The sequence below is a fragment of the Giraffa tippelskirchi genome, chromosome 1, assembly GCF_054371585.1.
Source record: "Giraffa tippelskirchi isolate mGirTip1 chromosome 1, T2T-mGirTip1v1.2.pri, whole genome shotgun sequence".
NCBI lineage: Eukaryota > Metazoa > Chordata > Mammalia > Artiodactyla > Giraffidae > Giraffa > Giraffa tippelskirchi.
In genome coordinates, this window is record NC_137275.1 from 184,331,450 (window position 1) to 184,348,304 (window position 16,855).

Consider the following 16,855-nt stretch of genomic DNA (forward strand, 5'->3'; position numbering starts at 1 on the left):
GGCCTGTTGGTGATTGAATAGCATCACCGATTCAATGGACATGAATTTAAGCAAACTCTGGGAGATAGTGAAGGACAGGGAAGCCTGGTGTGCTACAGTCCATGGGATTGCAAAGAGTCAGACATGACTTAGTGACTAAACAACAACAAATTGAGCACAATAGTTCGAGTTCCACTGTCTTCTTTGCTGCATCTAATTGGTAGTTTGAACTTCTCACCCTATAAATATGTTTATAGTCTTGGCCTCTGCAGCTCCTCCCTTTCATAAGACTCTCCAACCTTTCCATGGTAGAAGCCATCTAACACTTTATGCTACTTTCACACACACAAAAAAAACACCACCCCAAACCAAAAACCAAACAAAAAGAAACTTCTTATTGCTCATTTTTGCTGGGTTGGTATTTTCATTTTTAGAAGAATTTAGTGTCACCTGTGAATGTGAGCATTTACCATGAATTCTTTTCCTAATATTGTTTGTTAAAGCATTAATTAAGACTAGTTCATTTTCTATTTGTATGCGTTCTCTTTCTTTAAATAATCTTCCATATATAGGCTATGTTTTTTACCTATTTCTGACCTATAATTAAAAACAAAAAGTATCCTGACTTACTTTGCAGTGTTTGGTGCTGACTCTTATCAACATTGTTTTGAAAGGCTGACTAAATTATATCTATCGTTTTTACTTAAGAATGCTTTAAATTGCTAAACGTTAACTGGCAAGTTAAAGATGGATTACTCCTTTAAAAACTCTTCCTATTTCTTTTTATTTCTTCCTATTTCTTTTTTTTTCTTCCTAGCTCTTTAATGTGTGAACAATTTCTGTAACAAGCCTGTCCTCTATTATAAATTGTTCTCCTTGTGGATGTGAGAATCAGCAGTGTATTGTTGTCATGCTTCCCTGGTGGCTCAGATGGAAGAATCTGCTTGAAATCCAGGAGACCTGGGTTCGACCCCTGGGTCCGGAAGATCCCCTGGAGGAGGGCATGGCAACCCACTGCAGTACTCTTGCCTAGAGAATCCCATGGACAGAGGAGTCTGGTGGGCTACAGGCCATGAGGTCACAGAGTTGGACAAGACTGAAGCGACTTAGCACACAGGCACGCACACACCATTGTCAGGGCCCCTGATGCCTCCACACCCTACCCTATCCCACTCCCACCTTGTATAAGAGTCACAGTGGCCACACACTCAGTCCAAATTTGCAGTCTCAGATTCCATGTTTTGACAAATTATTTCCTAATCTTATCTTTGAGCTCCTTCAAAATCTGAGATAATATCATCCTGACTAAATGGTGATATAAGTATGATAATGTAAGTTGGGCTTTGCAAATCAGGTAAGTCTAGTTAAGGCCAACCCCCTAAAAACACATCCATAAATCACATATCCACTGTCCAAGTGGTACGAATTCATTGAGGTTCAGCTGAAATGTGTTCTGATGATTCAGGGCTTGCACTAAACCCACCAAACTCTTGCAGAGGAGTTCCATCATCAGAGCCAGGCCCCATTCCAGAGTAAAGTCTGATCAATCCCAATCTAACATCCAGGAACCCCAAGTCTGTGCCTGTGGGTCTTTCCACTCCATCTCCACCATTATTCTCCACCCAGACCATGAGCATCCCTGCCTCTTTATTTTGGAACATAGAGTATATACAAACTTGCAGCACTGATCATTTTTATTTAGTGTATATCCACTTCGGGGCTTCCCAAGTGGCAGTAGTGGCAAAGAATCTGCCTGTCAATGCAGGAGACAAACACAAGAGATGTGGGCTCGATCCCTGGGTCAGGAGGATCCTGTGGTGGAGAAAAGGCAACCTGCTCCAGTATTCTTGCTTAGGAAATCCCATGGACCGGGGAGACTGGCAGGCTTCAGCCCATGGGGTTGCAAAGATTTGAGCACAACTGAGCGACTGAGCACGCACGCATATATCCAGTTTGCCTAAAGGGATGGGAAGCTACTTCAAGATAACTGCTGTGTCTCCCATCTCTTTGAAATCTTATGTCTTAGCAATTATTTCAAAAAATTTTGCTAAATGTCAAAATATTTATAAGACCTACTGTGTTGCCCCCCACACTCTCCTATCCTATAAAAGCTTACTGTGTCTGCATTAGGGAATAATTTAGTCACTAGCAAATGTGAACAATGCCTCATTATAGTCCTCAATATAGTCCTCATTATAATCCTCAGTATAACCCACGGTTGGAAGGGATTTCAGCACAGCTGCTTTACTTCTTCCCATGAAATCGCATTTTCTCTCTTCTTATATTTATTTCTCAGAATCTAAGAAATTTAAGGTAAGGCAGACAAAGCTCACAGGGGACATCACGAGAATGTCAGTAACTCAAGCATAAGAGAAGTAGACTGTTTCCCGTTCCGCTTGGTAATGCGGAATATAGAAGCCCTCCTGTCACTGAGGACAGACTCATTTCAGCAGCTGTAGGTCTGGCCACAGGGAAAACACTCAGCTTAGAAAAAAAACAGCCAAAGGATGTCCCAAGTTGGCCACATAGCTGTAGTACAAGGTTGAGGATGCTTTAACTCATCTAGGGAAACTCAGGGAGGACCACGTCAAGGAACAGAGAACAAAACTCTTATAGACTGCTGGGAAGTTGCCAGAGAAAATCAGATAACAGATGAAATGAGGTTTGTCAGCCACCCCGCTGGTTTCTGGGAACACAGTGCTCACTGCCGCCTCCGTGAAATGAGTCACTCCTTGCAGAACCCATCACAGCCTTACAGAAGCCGAGGAAGAAGCAGCACTCTGTCCTCCCACCAAAGGTGGGCCAGCCAAGGCATCAAAGCTTAGAGGGAGAGCTGTGAGCGACACAGGTGAGGAGAGAGCCTGGGGACAGTACCCATGGGAGTGGGGGAAAGGGGAAACCAGGGGACATAGAAAGAAGCTTATTGAACAGTCCGTGGTGACCCAGGTCCAGGAACAAAGTGGTCACTGAAGTCTGAGCCTCATGTGACAAGGTCCAGGGGTCGCTTTCCGCAGCTACTCCTCACAGCCAGGCTCCTCATCGCTGTCCTCTCCCAGAGGAAACTGCCGTGTGTGCTTCTCGGCTGCATACATCCGGGTCTCCATGGGGCAGTCCTGGCTCAGAACTGCCTGCAGCAAGAAGCAGGAAGAGAAATCACCGCCCATCTCTCATCAGCTTCCCCTTCCCCCTCTCAAACTAGCTCATCCAAGTCTAGGGCTACTCAGAAAAAACTCAAGGAACCAGCAAAGGACCCTTGTTCTGCTTCATATACGTGCACAGTCCACCCAAAGCACCAAGGTGGAGCCATGCTGGTCAAGACAATCATCTGATATGCTTTTCATTCAGTCCTAATAGCAGTAGTACAGGCTATAGCTGGGAGCCAGCTGAAATGGGCATTACCCCTCATCAGACTTTCCTGTCTTTTTCTGTTCCTTTATGCAGCCTCCACTTCCACACCCTTGGGCTTACCAAGTGGCACTAGTGATAAAGAACCCGCCTGCCAATGCAGGAGACATAAGTAAGAGACACGGGTTCAATCCCTGGGTCAGGAAGATCCCCTGGAGGAGGGGATGGCAACACACTCCAGTATTCTTGCCTGGAGAATCCCATGGTCAGAGGAGCCTGGCAGGCTATAGTCCAAGGGGTTGCAAAGAGTCAGACATGACTGCAGTGACTTAGCATGCAGGACATACATCTGCCCCCAACCTGCCCAGACCCTCAAGGTGCTCCTTCTGCAGTAAGAAGAAAGTATCTATTAACTAAAATAATCTGTTGTGGTTCTCTCCTCTGGGCTGTTGGTACTTTAGGAAAAGACCTGATAAAGGATAATGACCGATGTGAGTGAATGAATGAATGCATGAATGTGCCCAGTGGAATTCTGTCCATGTTGTGGGCATGATTTGGAAATTCACACTTTGCTAGTAAATACTGCAAGTACAGGATGCCTTTGATGGTCCTTGACCCCAGTGCATTACAAGCCTCCCATTTTCCTTCTGTACTTAGGACCCTTCCTAACTGACCAGTGTAAGAGAGAAAGTGGTTGTGTAGAGAAGGAAAAAGTAAGGAAGGGGACAAAGGAAAGATAGAGATGAAAGGGGAATCAGAAAACATGGCAGAGAAGAGAGCCTATCAAAGAGGGAGGAAATAGGAGCACAAGATAGGAATTTCCCAGGTGGTCCAGTGGTTAAGATTCAGTGCTCCCAAAGCAGGAGGCCTGGGTTTAATCCCTGGTCAGGGAACTAGATTCCATATGCCACAACTAAGGTCCCGCATGCCACAACTAATACCTAGCACAGCCACATAAACAAATAAAAACAAATATGTAAAAAAAGAAGCACAAGATAAAAAGGAACGAGAGAGACATGAAAGAAACAAATTATGTTTTCAGCTGTAGTTAGAGCCCCTTACGAGCTTCTCCTCCTTGGCAGGGGGGCTTCTCAAGTAGTAGCAGAGAGGAGCATAGATGATGTCGGTGACCCCAATGATGACCATGAGCCAGGGGAAGCCAATGGCCCGCACAATGGCACCCCCAGTGGATGGACCTGTGAGGAATAAAGCAAATCTGCAAGCATCTATTGATTCTTGATCGCTTGGAGGACACCATGCTAGGGGCTGAAGGTGACCCAGAGGATATCCCAGGGCCAAATATCTCAGAAGCCTAGGAAGATCAGCCTTTTGGCTCCCCTTCCGGCCGGTAAACAGTCCATAAAGGGAGATTTGGGTTACCAGGTCCTGGTATTCTCCTGTCTCTCTGCCAACATACCTATTGCAAAGCCCATGCAAAAAGCCACATCAGCGATGGCATAGACACTGCCATAGACCGGGGCATGGCGCAGGTCCACCAAGTGTCCCATGATGGGCATCATAGAGGAATCCACCATGCCTGTGGTCAGAGCAAGTAGGACACCGCCGTCAGTCCTACCCACAGCCCCCCTCCCTGTCTGTAACATCCCCTTCCTCCCCTCCCTGCTTTACTCCACTGTCTCTGCCTGCTGTCTGTCCTTCCTCATCACTGACACCCATTCCCACCAGGAGTCATGAGCCTGTCTCTCGACACCCCTGCCGGCTGCTCTCCTATTCCCCCTGCCTTTCCATATATCCCCTCTGATCTGACTCCAAGCCAACATTCAGGGGCTTCCAGTCTCCTTTAAGGGTGATTCTTACCTATGGAAATGCCAAGCCCTGCATTGGGGCCAATGAGACCAAAAATATCATGAGCCAGAGGAACCTGCAGGAGGAAAGGAGGAAGAATTATCAGGAATCCGGGGCGGGGGAGGCGGTCAGGTGGGATAGCACAAAAACAAAGGGTTTTCCTACCAAACACATTTATCAAACAGGTACTATGTGCCACATGTGTTACCTCTTTGGATTCTTACACCTCTGATGAAAAAGAATCTTTTCCTCCATTTACAGAGATGAAATCTAAACTGGTGCCATTTGGGTTCAATGTCCCATCAAGAGTTTCAGAACATAAGTAGCGAGATCAAGTGTGAACCTCAGATTTGACTCTGGAGTCACAGCAATGAATGGCCCATGGACTCTCCCTCCTCTTCCTCTACCCCCTCCACCCAGACACACACTTCTGTCCTCATTCTACCTAGAGTGGAGTTTCCTCTCTTTTCTATCTGCAATATCATCCACAGGTGGTGGTGGTGTTATTTTTTTATTTTTTATATCTTTTTTTTAATTGGTGTATAGATGCTTTACAATGTTATGTTAGTTTCTTCTGTACAATGAACTGAGTCAGCCATATGCATACATACATCCTCTCTCTCTTGCACCTCCCTCCCCCCTCCGCCCCATCCCACCCCTCTAGATCATCATAGAGCACCAAGCTGAGCTCCCTGTGCTATACAAGAGCTTCTCACTAGCTAGCTATTTTACACACAGTAGTGAACATATGTCAATTCCAATCTCCTAATTCATCCCACCTTCCCTTCCCCCCATCCCCACCCCTGTCTGTGTCTGCGTCTCTGGATCTAGAGTCTGTCATACAGAGTGAAGTAAGTCAGAAAGAGAAAAACAAATACTGTATATTAACACATATATGTAGAATCTAGAAAAATGGTACAGATGAATCTATTTGCAAGGCAGAAGTAGAGACGCATACAGAGGTTTTAGTAAAACCCTGACTTGAAGCCAGTGGAGCAAGAAGACAAACAGTCACCAACGACCAATTACGCACAAGCTAGAGGGGCAGGTGGCATGTTTGTGTTGCTGCTTCAGCAGCTTATGACATTCATTCTCTTACCCTCCCGATCCCCAACAGAAGTCTTGTTTTCCTTTTTTGCTGGGTCCTTACCTCCCTCCCTGGGCATTTGTTACCCACGCCTGCTACACTAGCATACTCACCCTTGAGAGGTTTTACATACCATTTAGATGTCATTAGCTGAAAACAGGGCCTTAGGAATGAATTAAATTTTTTTTAATTATTTCATTTTAAATTTTATTTATTTATTGATGTGCTAGGTCTTTGTTGCCACGTGGACTTTTTTTTCTCTAGTTACAGTGAGCTGTGGCTACTCTTCATTGCAGCATGTGGGCTTCTCACTGTGGTGGCTTCTGTTATTGTGAAGCACAGGCTCTAAGCATGCGGCTTCAATAGTTGTGGCACATGGGCTTAGTTTCTCTGTAGCATATAGGATCTTCCCAGACCAGGGATAGCACCCACGTCTCCTGCATTGGAGGGGGATTCCTTAACACTGAGCCACCAGGGAAGCCCATGGGGGATATTTCTATTTTATTACTAGTACTAGCTAAGATTCACAGTGGGCTCTCTATGAGCCAGACGCCACTGCAGTTTTGGTCTGGGTAATCCTTTGAGAAGGCATCAGAATCCTCTCTACACAGATTGGATGCTGAGCCAAGGGGGGTGATGTACTGAACTCAGAGTCACATGAGCAGCAAATGCCCAAGCTGAGACTGGACCCAGCCCCCAATCAGGACTTCCTGCCTTTCTTGAGCACTGTACTCAGGGCTTTACGGCCATCTCATTCCCCCTCAAGCCTAGGAGGCAAGGGTGCTTCTGATCTCCATGCTGGAGAGGAGAAAATGTAGGTTTAGAGAGCTTGGAGGGGACTCCTGAAAATGGAAAAGCCCTTCTTGCTTTCTTCCTCTACCAAACACTATGGTGCTAGAGATGGAAGTAAAGATAATGGTTCCTCTGGTGGCTTCTGGGATCCTGTCACTGTGAGGTATGTAAGTGAAGGCATAAAATGCACCATTCTACAGACCCAAGAAATAGATGCCAACATGTATTGCTTCATGTGCGTGCACGCTAAGTCACTTCAGTCATGTCTGACTCTGTGTGACTCTGTGGACTGTAGCCCACCAGGCTCCTCCATCCATGAGATTCTACAGGCAAGAATACTGGAATGGGTTGCCACTTCCTCCTCCAGGAGATCTTCCTGACCCAGGGATCGAACTCCCATCTCTCTCATCTCCTGCATTGGCAGGCAGGTTCTTTACCACTAGAGCCACCTGAGAAGCCCATTGCTTCATGTGGCCATCTGTAAAGCCTCAGATTTCTGTCTTCAGCTGCCCCCACTGCCCTCTCCCTCTCCTTCCCCACCTCCTTTCGTGGGATGGCGTAGCATCTCCCCCAGAGGTAAATTCCTACCTACACAGAAACAGTCTTTCTGACAGCCCTTGCCAAGTCAATCCTCTGCTCATTTCAAGGGAAAGTTGTCTTTAAGTGTCTGACACTCTCCCCACCCTTTGACTCTCCCCAAAAGACCTTATTATACTTACACAAAGCAAGCTGGTACCTACTACCAACATCCCAATCAGGGAGCATAGCCACCTAAAGAAAGAAAAAACAAACAAACAGCATTTTTCAAACAGTGCTAAGGGTTGAGATTCCTTCCACTTGCTACCGCATCACCAACTCACTGGCCAGTCCTACTATCCCTTATTCTAGGAACCCGTTGGGATGTGAGAAGATAAACACCTCTCTACAGGACCAGTTTGTACTCAGGTGAGCCCTTCCCCAGTCCTTTATTCACCCCTCATGTCTTCCCTGGCTCCACACCTCTTCCCATAGCAGAAGCAGACGAGGAACAATGGGACACAGTCTTCCTTCCCTTAGAAGAGGAATCAGTTGACTCAGAAGGTCCTTTCCCCTTGAGGATAATGTTCTAACTTAATGTTGCTGTTGCTCAACTCACCCTATACCTCTCACCGATACACATTCTATCTGGTCTTCAGGGTCTATCTCAAAAACCACAAAACATACCAAACTTCCTTCCTTCTCTGATTTCCTATGGAAATGGTTTTTAAAATTACTTTTCAAATCTTTACATCACCCTCCAAAGGTAAAATTAAAGCTGTTCTCACTGTATTTGGAGGAATGAAACTCAGGCTTATACCTCTTAGTCCCCAACCCGTTTTCCACTTGGTGGCCTCTATAGAGTTCCCCGGGGCTCCATGGAAAACAGTTTCACAACCAACTGCCTCTGGGTACTGTTTTCTCCATACCTGTTCTCTGTGGAGTTATTTTATCTCTTCAACTGGACAACAAACATCTGGAAAGTAAAGGTTGTCCCTCATATATTCACTGCATCTTCCACAGCAACAAGCTCAGAACCAATCCTTTCTCTATACTGCCCTCACCACCTATCCATTCCCACCCTTAGAACAAGCCTCTGCGGGTACTTGTTCTAAATTTTCAACCCCAGACAAGCTATCACCCATCATCCCAGGTGCAGGGAACACCTCAGAAGACTCTCCCACCTGACTTTTCCCAGATCCCCAGGCTACATACCGACCCATCTTGTTGGCCAGCACACCAAAGAGGCTGGTGCCAATGAGGTAGGACACGCTGGCAGGCAAGAAGGCTAGACCTGCAGAAAGACACAGGTCCTCACCTTAGGCTACTCTGAAACACCTTCGGTCTTACAAGACAGTGAAGTCTCCCCATTACCTTCAAGGATCCCAAACCATTGTTTTGTGGGTTAGAGATCCCTGTGCAAACCCAGAGCAGATGACATAGGGCTCCCATGCCTCTTCTGTCCTCAAGAGCAGGGCTTTGTTTAGATTTTCTTGGGCTCCAAAATCACTGCAGACAGTGACTTCAGCCAAGAAATTAAAAGACACTTCCTCCTTGGAAGAAAAGCTATGACAAACCTAGACAGCGTATTAAAAAGCAGAGACATCACTTTGCTGACTAAGGTCCATATAGCCAAAGCTACGGTTTTTTCAGTACTCATGTACAGAAGTGAGAGCTGGACCTCAGAGCTCAGAAGGCTGAGCACTGAAGAATTGATGCTATCAAAATATGGTACTGGAGAAGACTCTTGAGAGTCCCTTGAACTGTAGGGAGATCAAACCAATCAATCCTAGAGGAAATCAACCCCCTGAATATTCATTGGAAGTACTGATGTTGAAAGCTCCAATACTTTGGCCACCTGATGTGAAGAACTGACTCATTGGAAAAAACCCTGATGCTGGGAAAGAATGAGGGCAGGAGGAGAAGAGGATGACAGAGGATGAGATGGTTGGATGGCACCACCAACTCAATGGAGATGAGTTTGAGCAAACTCCGGGAAACAGTGAAGGACAGGGAAGCCTGGCACGCTGCAGTCCATAGGGTTGCAAAGAGTCAAACCAACTTAGCAACTGAATAAACACATTTAACGTCACTTCCCCTTCCAGCTCCTCTCTTAGACTTCCTGACGAATGACTTTTCTGAGCCATTCTCATGTATAAAATACCCATGATTATCAGCATAAGAGCATGAGCTTTAGAGAAAGACATACAGTACATACTTCCTGGGAAGTAAAATTTCTGCCTTATTATTTACCTGCTCTTCTATTGCTCTTATAGTGCCTTTTATTTTTGGCCACACCACACAGCTTGCAGAAACTTAGTTCCCCAACCAAGGATTGAACCCATGCCCTCTGCAGTGGAAGCATGGAGTCCTGGTCCACCAGTGGACTGCCAGGGAATTCCCTCTGATGGTGACTTTGAATAAGTTACTAAACCTTTCTGATCTTTGGTTTCCACATCCAGTAAACACAAAGCTGTGATTCTATCACACCAGATTACATGAAGAAGCAAATTAGATATTAATAAATGTATGTAAAAGAATACTGTAAACTGAAGCCCTTGTCCCATTGTTTTTTGTGAGAATAGAGTCAAGCACCCTGGAGCATGGGCTTTGCTGCTGGGTTCGAACTGTGGCTTAACCACTCTGTGACCATGGGAAATTTACCCTCTCTGAGTCTTATTTTTTCTTTCATTTTTTCAGTATTTTTAATGAGCTTTTACTATGTAGCAGGTATTCCAGGAACCAGGATTAGAAGAGTGAATAAAATAGACAAAATCCTAGCCTCCAGGGAGCTTACATTCCAAGGGAGGGAGATAGACAATAAACAAGTAAATAAATAAATGAAAAAAGATGACTTTGACAGTGATAAGTTCTGTGAAGAAAGTTTAATGTGGTGATATGGAAGAGTGACCAGGAATAAGGGCTAACTTAGATTCAGGGGATTAGGAAAGACTCCTTTGAGGAGGTAGTATTTAAACTGAGAACTGAATAACCAAAACAGAAGGTTTTTTTAGCAAGAAAAACAAACAAAAACACCTAATGCAAATAGGAAGGCTTATTGAATGGACAAGTCTAGAGTTCTGAAGAGAGATCCTAAAGAAAAATAAAAGGGTTCAACTAATTGGTTCATGAATTAGTTTTCTTTTTTTTAATTTTTTAATATTTATTTATTTATTTGTCTGTGTTGGGTCTCAGTTCTGTCGTGGGAAATCTTGGCTGCATTATGCGATATCTTTAGTTGCAGCTTGTGGGATCTAGTTCCCTGCGTTTGTGTATGTGTACTCAGTTGTGTCGGACTCTTTGCAACCCCATGGGCTGTAGCCCTTCAGGGGCCTCTATCGATGGAATTTTCCAGGCAAGAATACTGGAGTGGGTTGCTATTTCCTTCTACAGGGGATCTACCCAACCCAGGAATCTAACCCAAGTCTCTTACATCTCCTGCACTGGCAGGCAAATTCTTTATCACTAGCGCCACCTAAGGCAATGGCACCCCACTCCAGTACTCTTGCCTGGAGAATCCCAGGGACGGCAGAGCCTGGTGGGCTGTCGTCTATGGAGTCGCACGGAGTCATACACGACTGAAGCGACTTAGCAGCAGCAGCAGCAGCGCCACCTGGGAAGCCACCTGACCAGGGATCAAACCTGGGCCGCCTGCATTGGCAGGGTGGAGCCTCAGCCACTGGACCACCAAGGAAGTCCCTACCAATTCGATTCTTAAAGTCAGGGGAATGGCTGGGATGACCCATAAAGGGTCAGAGAGAGAACACCTATCTATGGTCTGAACCTTCAGGAACTCCTTCCTTTAAAAGTTAACAAAAGAAGAGGTGATAGCAAAGGTGATACGTAGCCAATTAAGTAGATGAGAGGAGATGGAATCCAGAAGGAAAAGGAAAAGAAAAGGAAGGAAACTAAAAAAGAAGTTTGGCCTCTGAAGGAGTTGGAACATTTCAACCATACAGAGAAGGCCCTAGATGTGCACATGGGTCCAGGAAAGTAAGTATATCTAGTGATGAGAACATGCAAGGTCCGTTTTTGTTGCTTTTATTTCCTCAATGAATGAACAGGAGTTGAGAATGATGAAGGTGAAGGGATGAGAATGTGGAGGAGGTTTGAATGGAATACGTAAGCCAGTCCTTTCAGAAAGTAGGAAGAATGAAACTTAAAAGAAAGATTATTTATTTTAAGTGTGATACTGTGAAAGTCCACTTTAGATTTATGGCCTTTTTTTTTTGTATCTTTTTTTTTTTTCTTTTTCTTGTCCTTTTAAAAAATTTTTCATTTTTTAAAATTTTTTAATTTATTTTATTTTATTTTTTTAATTTTAGATTTATGGCCATTGATACAAGGTGAGACCAATAGCCAAGTACGTGTTTTCCTATAGCCCAATTTCACTGCTCAGGTACAGGCAAGGAGTGGGCAACCAGACAGGCTTAACCAGACTTAAGGCTTCTTATGTGACAACCCCAAAGGGAGAGTGGGTGGGGCAAAGGCATTAACAATGCTTTCAAAGGAGTGACATTGATGAAGGACGTGGATTCATCATATGAACTCCAAACTGAGTAAAGAAAGAAGTGCAGGGACTTCTCTGGTGGTCTGGAGATTAAGACTCTGTGTTTCTGATGCCAAGGATATGAGTTCGATCCCTAGTTGGAGAACTAAGATCCCACATGCCTCACAGCCAATAAATAAATAAGAAAGAAGTGAACACACAAGTAGTGATGTAAACAGAGAAAGAACTGAATGGACTACTGATCTCAGTGTAGCCAAAATGTGTTAACATAAGGGTATTAGAAGACCTAATACCCTGGTGGTGTTGGAAAAGACTCTTGAGAGTCCCTTGGACTACAAGGAGATCCAACCAGTCCATCCTAAAGGAAATCAGTCCTCAATATTCACTGGAAGGACTGGTGTTGAAGCTGAAACTCCAATACTTTGGCCACCTGATGCAAAGATCTGACTCATTTGAAAAGACCCTGATGCTGGGAAAGATTGAAGGCAGGAAGAAAAGGAGATGACAGAGGATGAGATGGTTGGATGGCATCACCGACTCAATGGACATGAGTTTGAGTAAACTCCGGGAGTTGGTGATGGACAGGGAGGCCTGGCATGCTGCAGTCCATGGGGTCGCAAAGAGTTGGACACAACTGAGCGACTGAACTGATACTGATTAGAAGACCTGAGCAGGGAATATGGAAGGTGATAACCTGGAGTTGACATTTCAGAGGTGTTTCAATTAACGTTGATTGCAAGGTCCATATTACAGAAACGTTTGATTGGTTATGGTGGAGAGGAGAAGATCATTGCAAGGAAGTAGATTAAGGAATAGGCTGAGATGTTGGTAGAGTTATCCACCTGGATACTGAAGTCACCAAAAGTGGTGACAGGAGTAAAGGTGAAAAGAATATGAACCAGGTGTAGGTGGATTTAGTGAATAAGAAGGGATACCTCAGGGATCAGTAGATAATTACAATGAAGAGGGGTGGGGTGGTACAATCTGATGACATGATCTTCAATGGAATCAAGGTCTTTTTTTCTTCGAGGCTGTACCAGGTAACATGAACCAGTGGGATCTTGGTTCCCTGACCAGGGACCTATCTAACCTCTGCCCCATGGCTTTAGAAGCACAAAGTCTTAACCACTGGACCACCAGGGAAGTCCCTGGGAATCAGGGTTGAAGGAAAATGAGGGAGAAATGACTTAGAAGCAGCGAAAGGAAGCCAAGTCTGAAGGAATGTGTGTGTATGTGTGCGCGCGCGTGCACGCTTAGTCACTCAGTTGCATCTGATGATTTGTGACCCCATGGACTGTAACCCACCAGTCTCCTCTCTCCATGGGATTCTCCAGGCAATAATACCGGAGTGGGTTTGCCATTCCCTTCTCCAGGGGATCTTCCTGGGTTTCCTGCATTTCAGCTGGATTCTTTACCATCTAAACCACCAGGGAAGCCCCAGAACTTTCATCAATGTGAGTGTGGGAAAATGGTGTTCTCAGAAAACATTCAGGTCAAGAAGATGAAAGAAGTGTTCAGAGAAGAGGCTGAGGGCATAGGGACATTTGCCTATGGCAGAGACTTCCACAGGGCTCAGGAGTTGGGAGGGCAGTGGAAAATTAGTTCAGATTAAGAAATCTCTGAAATATGGGAATAATAATTCCTACCAGACAGACTAGTTATCAGGCATAAGTGAGCATTAACATAAAACAACCACTTGGCAAGGCTCCTGGCACAGAGTAAGTGTCCCCCTGAGTATCATCCTTAACTAGCACCACCATACCAGTGGGTAGCATGCTCAAGACTTGAACCCAGACCTTCTCCCTCTGACGGCAGGTGCTTCCACCACCCACACCAGCAGTGTGGCAGCACAGATGGCTCTGGCATAAAGAGCTGCATGGTATCAGCAGGATGAGTTTCCTTCAGTCTTACTAACTTCCCTCTGTCTCTCTGTATGGAGAGGAAACAGTGCTATCTAATAGAAACTGTCATGATGATTACAAATAAACTGAAAGTCAATAATTCACCAGTTACTGGCTGATGTCTTGTTTGTTTTTAATATCCTCTTCTATGGGCTAGAGGTGAAACACACCTTAATATATTTGTCTAGTCTATCTGTGCAGGTAGCAATCTGTTTCAGACTGTAACCATGTAACGATGTATTTATGTTTCATTGCTTTAAAAAAAAAAATTAATGGTATAGCTACTCAATTGTTTGAGGCTTTCCAGGTAGCTCAGTGGTAAAGAATCTGCCTGCCAATCCAGGAGATTCGGGTTTGATCCCTGGATCAGGGAGATCCCCTGGAGGAGGAAACAGCAACCCACTCCAGTATTCTTGCCTGGGAAATCCCATAGACAGAGAAGCCTGGTGGGTTACAGTCAGGGGTCACAAAAGAGTCAGACACGACTTAGCAACTAAACAACAACAACCACTCAATTGTTCACCTCATATCTGGAAATGGGCACCAGCAGGAAGACCACAGGCCTGCTAGATCCATCTCCTTGACATCGTTTCAAGTGATGTGGGATTTCCTCAATGAGATTGTCCTCAATCAGCGTGGCTTGTTCTTTAGGATCTGAGTGTAACTTGCAATTCAGTAGCATTTTGTGCAAATGAGATGTTCCATACACATATATATACATACATATAATACAGACATATTATATTTCACAGCACATCTTCAAGGGTTGGGGATTACACATAGCTGTGACTGCTAAAGTGATTTCAACAAGAACAATGATGAAAACAGAAATGAGTTTTATTTCTTGAGTATATACTGTATCCCAAGCGCCGTGCTAATGCCTTCAGAATATGTGTGTGTGCACGCTAAGTCGTGTCCGACTCTTTGCGGCCCCATAACTGTAGCCTTCCAGGCTCCTCGGTCCATGGGATTTTCAAGGCAAGAATACTGGAGCGGGTTGCTGTTTCCTACTCCAGGGGGTCTTCCCGACCCAGGGATGGAGGAATCTCTTGTGTCTCCTGCATTGGCAGGCAGATTCTTTACCACTAGCGCCACCTGGGAAGCCCTTAGAATACATAAGTCTATTTTATCTTGAAAACAACCAGAAAAGTGCCTCCATTTTTACAAATGAAAAAAAAAAGTGGAGTTTGAAGACATTAAGTAACTTATCCAAGGACACATCCAGTAAGTGGTCCAGTCAGGATTTCAACGCAGGTGGGCATATTTCCTTGGAGAAGGCAATGGCAACCCACTCCAGTACTCTTGCCTGGAAAATCCCATGGATGGAGGAGACTGGTAGGCTGCGGTCCATGGGGTCGCTAAGAGTCAGACACGACTGAGTGTCTTTGCTTTCACTTTTCACTTTCATGCATTGGAGAAGGAAATGGCAACCCACTCCAGGGTTCTTGCCTGGAGAATCCCAGGGACAGGGGAGCCTGGTGGGCTGCCGTCTTTGGGGTCACACAGAGTCAGACATGACTGAGTGACTTAGCAGCAGCAGCAGGGCATATTTCCAAAGCCTGAGCTTTTTCCTCCACCGGGTGAGAGTAGTGGGCACACAGCAGGCCACTTGGAGGGTGTTCAGCCACAGGCTACAAATTGTTCCTCCCAACAACTTGGAGAGGGGTCTGCATGGAGAGCAGTCTTTTTCTGTGTGGTCACTGACGCCATGTCAGCATCACCAGGAAACTTACCAGGAATGCAACTTGTTTCTACTGAATTGTTGGAAAGGAACTGCAATCTGAATTTTAATACACTCTCTAGGGGAGAACCTTTGTATTTAGACTTACAGATGCAGAGGGCACTGAAGCAAGTTGTAAGGGATGGTGGAGGACAAGACCTCCTCAGACTCTCACTCACTCTCCTGAGGGCTTTCTACTGCAGCCTTGGCTGCACAAGGCACTGTCTGACATCAAGCCTGTGCACTTCACTGGGTCTCACCAGCCTCTCTCTCTGTTTCTCTGTATCCTGAGTGGAAACAGTGTAGCCTAACAGAAACTGTCAGGGTGATCACAACTAAACCCCAAGTCAGCAATTCACCAATTAGTGACTGATGGCTAGTTTGCTTTTAATATTCCTGTGGGGTGAAGAAGGGCTGGGGAGGGTCCATTCCAAGCTATGGTTGGTGGCCCGTCCGCCCAAGAGCCCAAGCGCCTGGAGTCTTGGGGCAGGGGATGTTTATTTGCATTGAGCACCGACTCAATTAACTGTCATGGTCAGAGGCAGCTGCAGCTTGGAAAAACCCAATTTGGCGCTAGGAGTGCAGCTGGGAGCCTTGCTTAGCATGGTCTCCTAAAAAATTAGATTTAGTGCTTGTCATTGCACATTAAGCTATATCAGGTCCTTATCAGTTCTCCCTCTGGCCACATAAGCTCTCCTCCCGGTAGTGACTGAGCGATTTGCACATAACCTTCTCTGTTGCTTTTCCTTAGGCTTCCTGGAAAGATCCAGGGCCTCCTCCCTCAGATGAGTCATGAGGACATCTGTCCATGGAGCAGAAGAGGCTGGAGGCCCCCCTCACAGTACAGTGTACTCCATTAGCACCTTTCTAGAGGTAAAAAAAATAGCAAAAGGGTAATCTGGGGGACAATGAGTAGGAAAGATGAAACTGTAAGATTGGTCAAAAAGTCCATTTGGGTTTTTCCATAACAGAAAAACCCAAATGAACTTTTTGGCAAGCTCAATATCAATGATGGTGATGGTGGTACTTGCTAATATTCTACAGGTAAAAAGCATTTTCACAGATCATGTCACTTATTCCTCAGTTGTTCAGTCGCTAAGTCATGTCCGACTCTTTGAGACCCCATGGACTGCAGCATGCCAAGCCTCCTTGCCCTTTACTATCTCCTGGAGTTTGCCCAAGTTCATGCCCATTGAGTC

The 16,855-nt window shown here is 45.3% G+C and overlaps 1 protein-coding gene across 1 annotated transcript in view; it reads right to left on the reverse strand.

Annotated features, from left to right (window-relative positions):
• Window positions 1-2,993: 2,993 nt before the first annotated feature.
• The window catches only part of SLC18A1 (solute carrier family 18 member A1), a 50,112-nt gene continuing 36,250 nt past the window's right edge, over window positions 2,994-16,855 (reverse strand). Inside the window, exons 13-18 of the mRNA XM_081570878.1 lie at window positions 8,741-8,819; window positions 7,729-7,780; window positions 5,143-5,206; window positions 4,742-4,861; window positions 4,387-4,520; window positions 2,994-3,107 (exon numbers count right to left, since the gene is read on the reverse strand). Of these exons, the coding sequence (XP_081427004.1) occupies window positions 2,994-3,107; window positions 4,387-4,520; window positions 4,742-4,861; window positions 5,143-5,206; window positions 7,729-7,780; window positions 8,741-8,819 (563 nt within the window). The remainder of the gene's footprint in view (window positions 3,108-4,386; window positions 4,521-4,741; window positions 4,862-5,142; window positions 5,207-7,728; window positions 7,781-8,740; window positions 8,820-16,855) is intronic.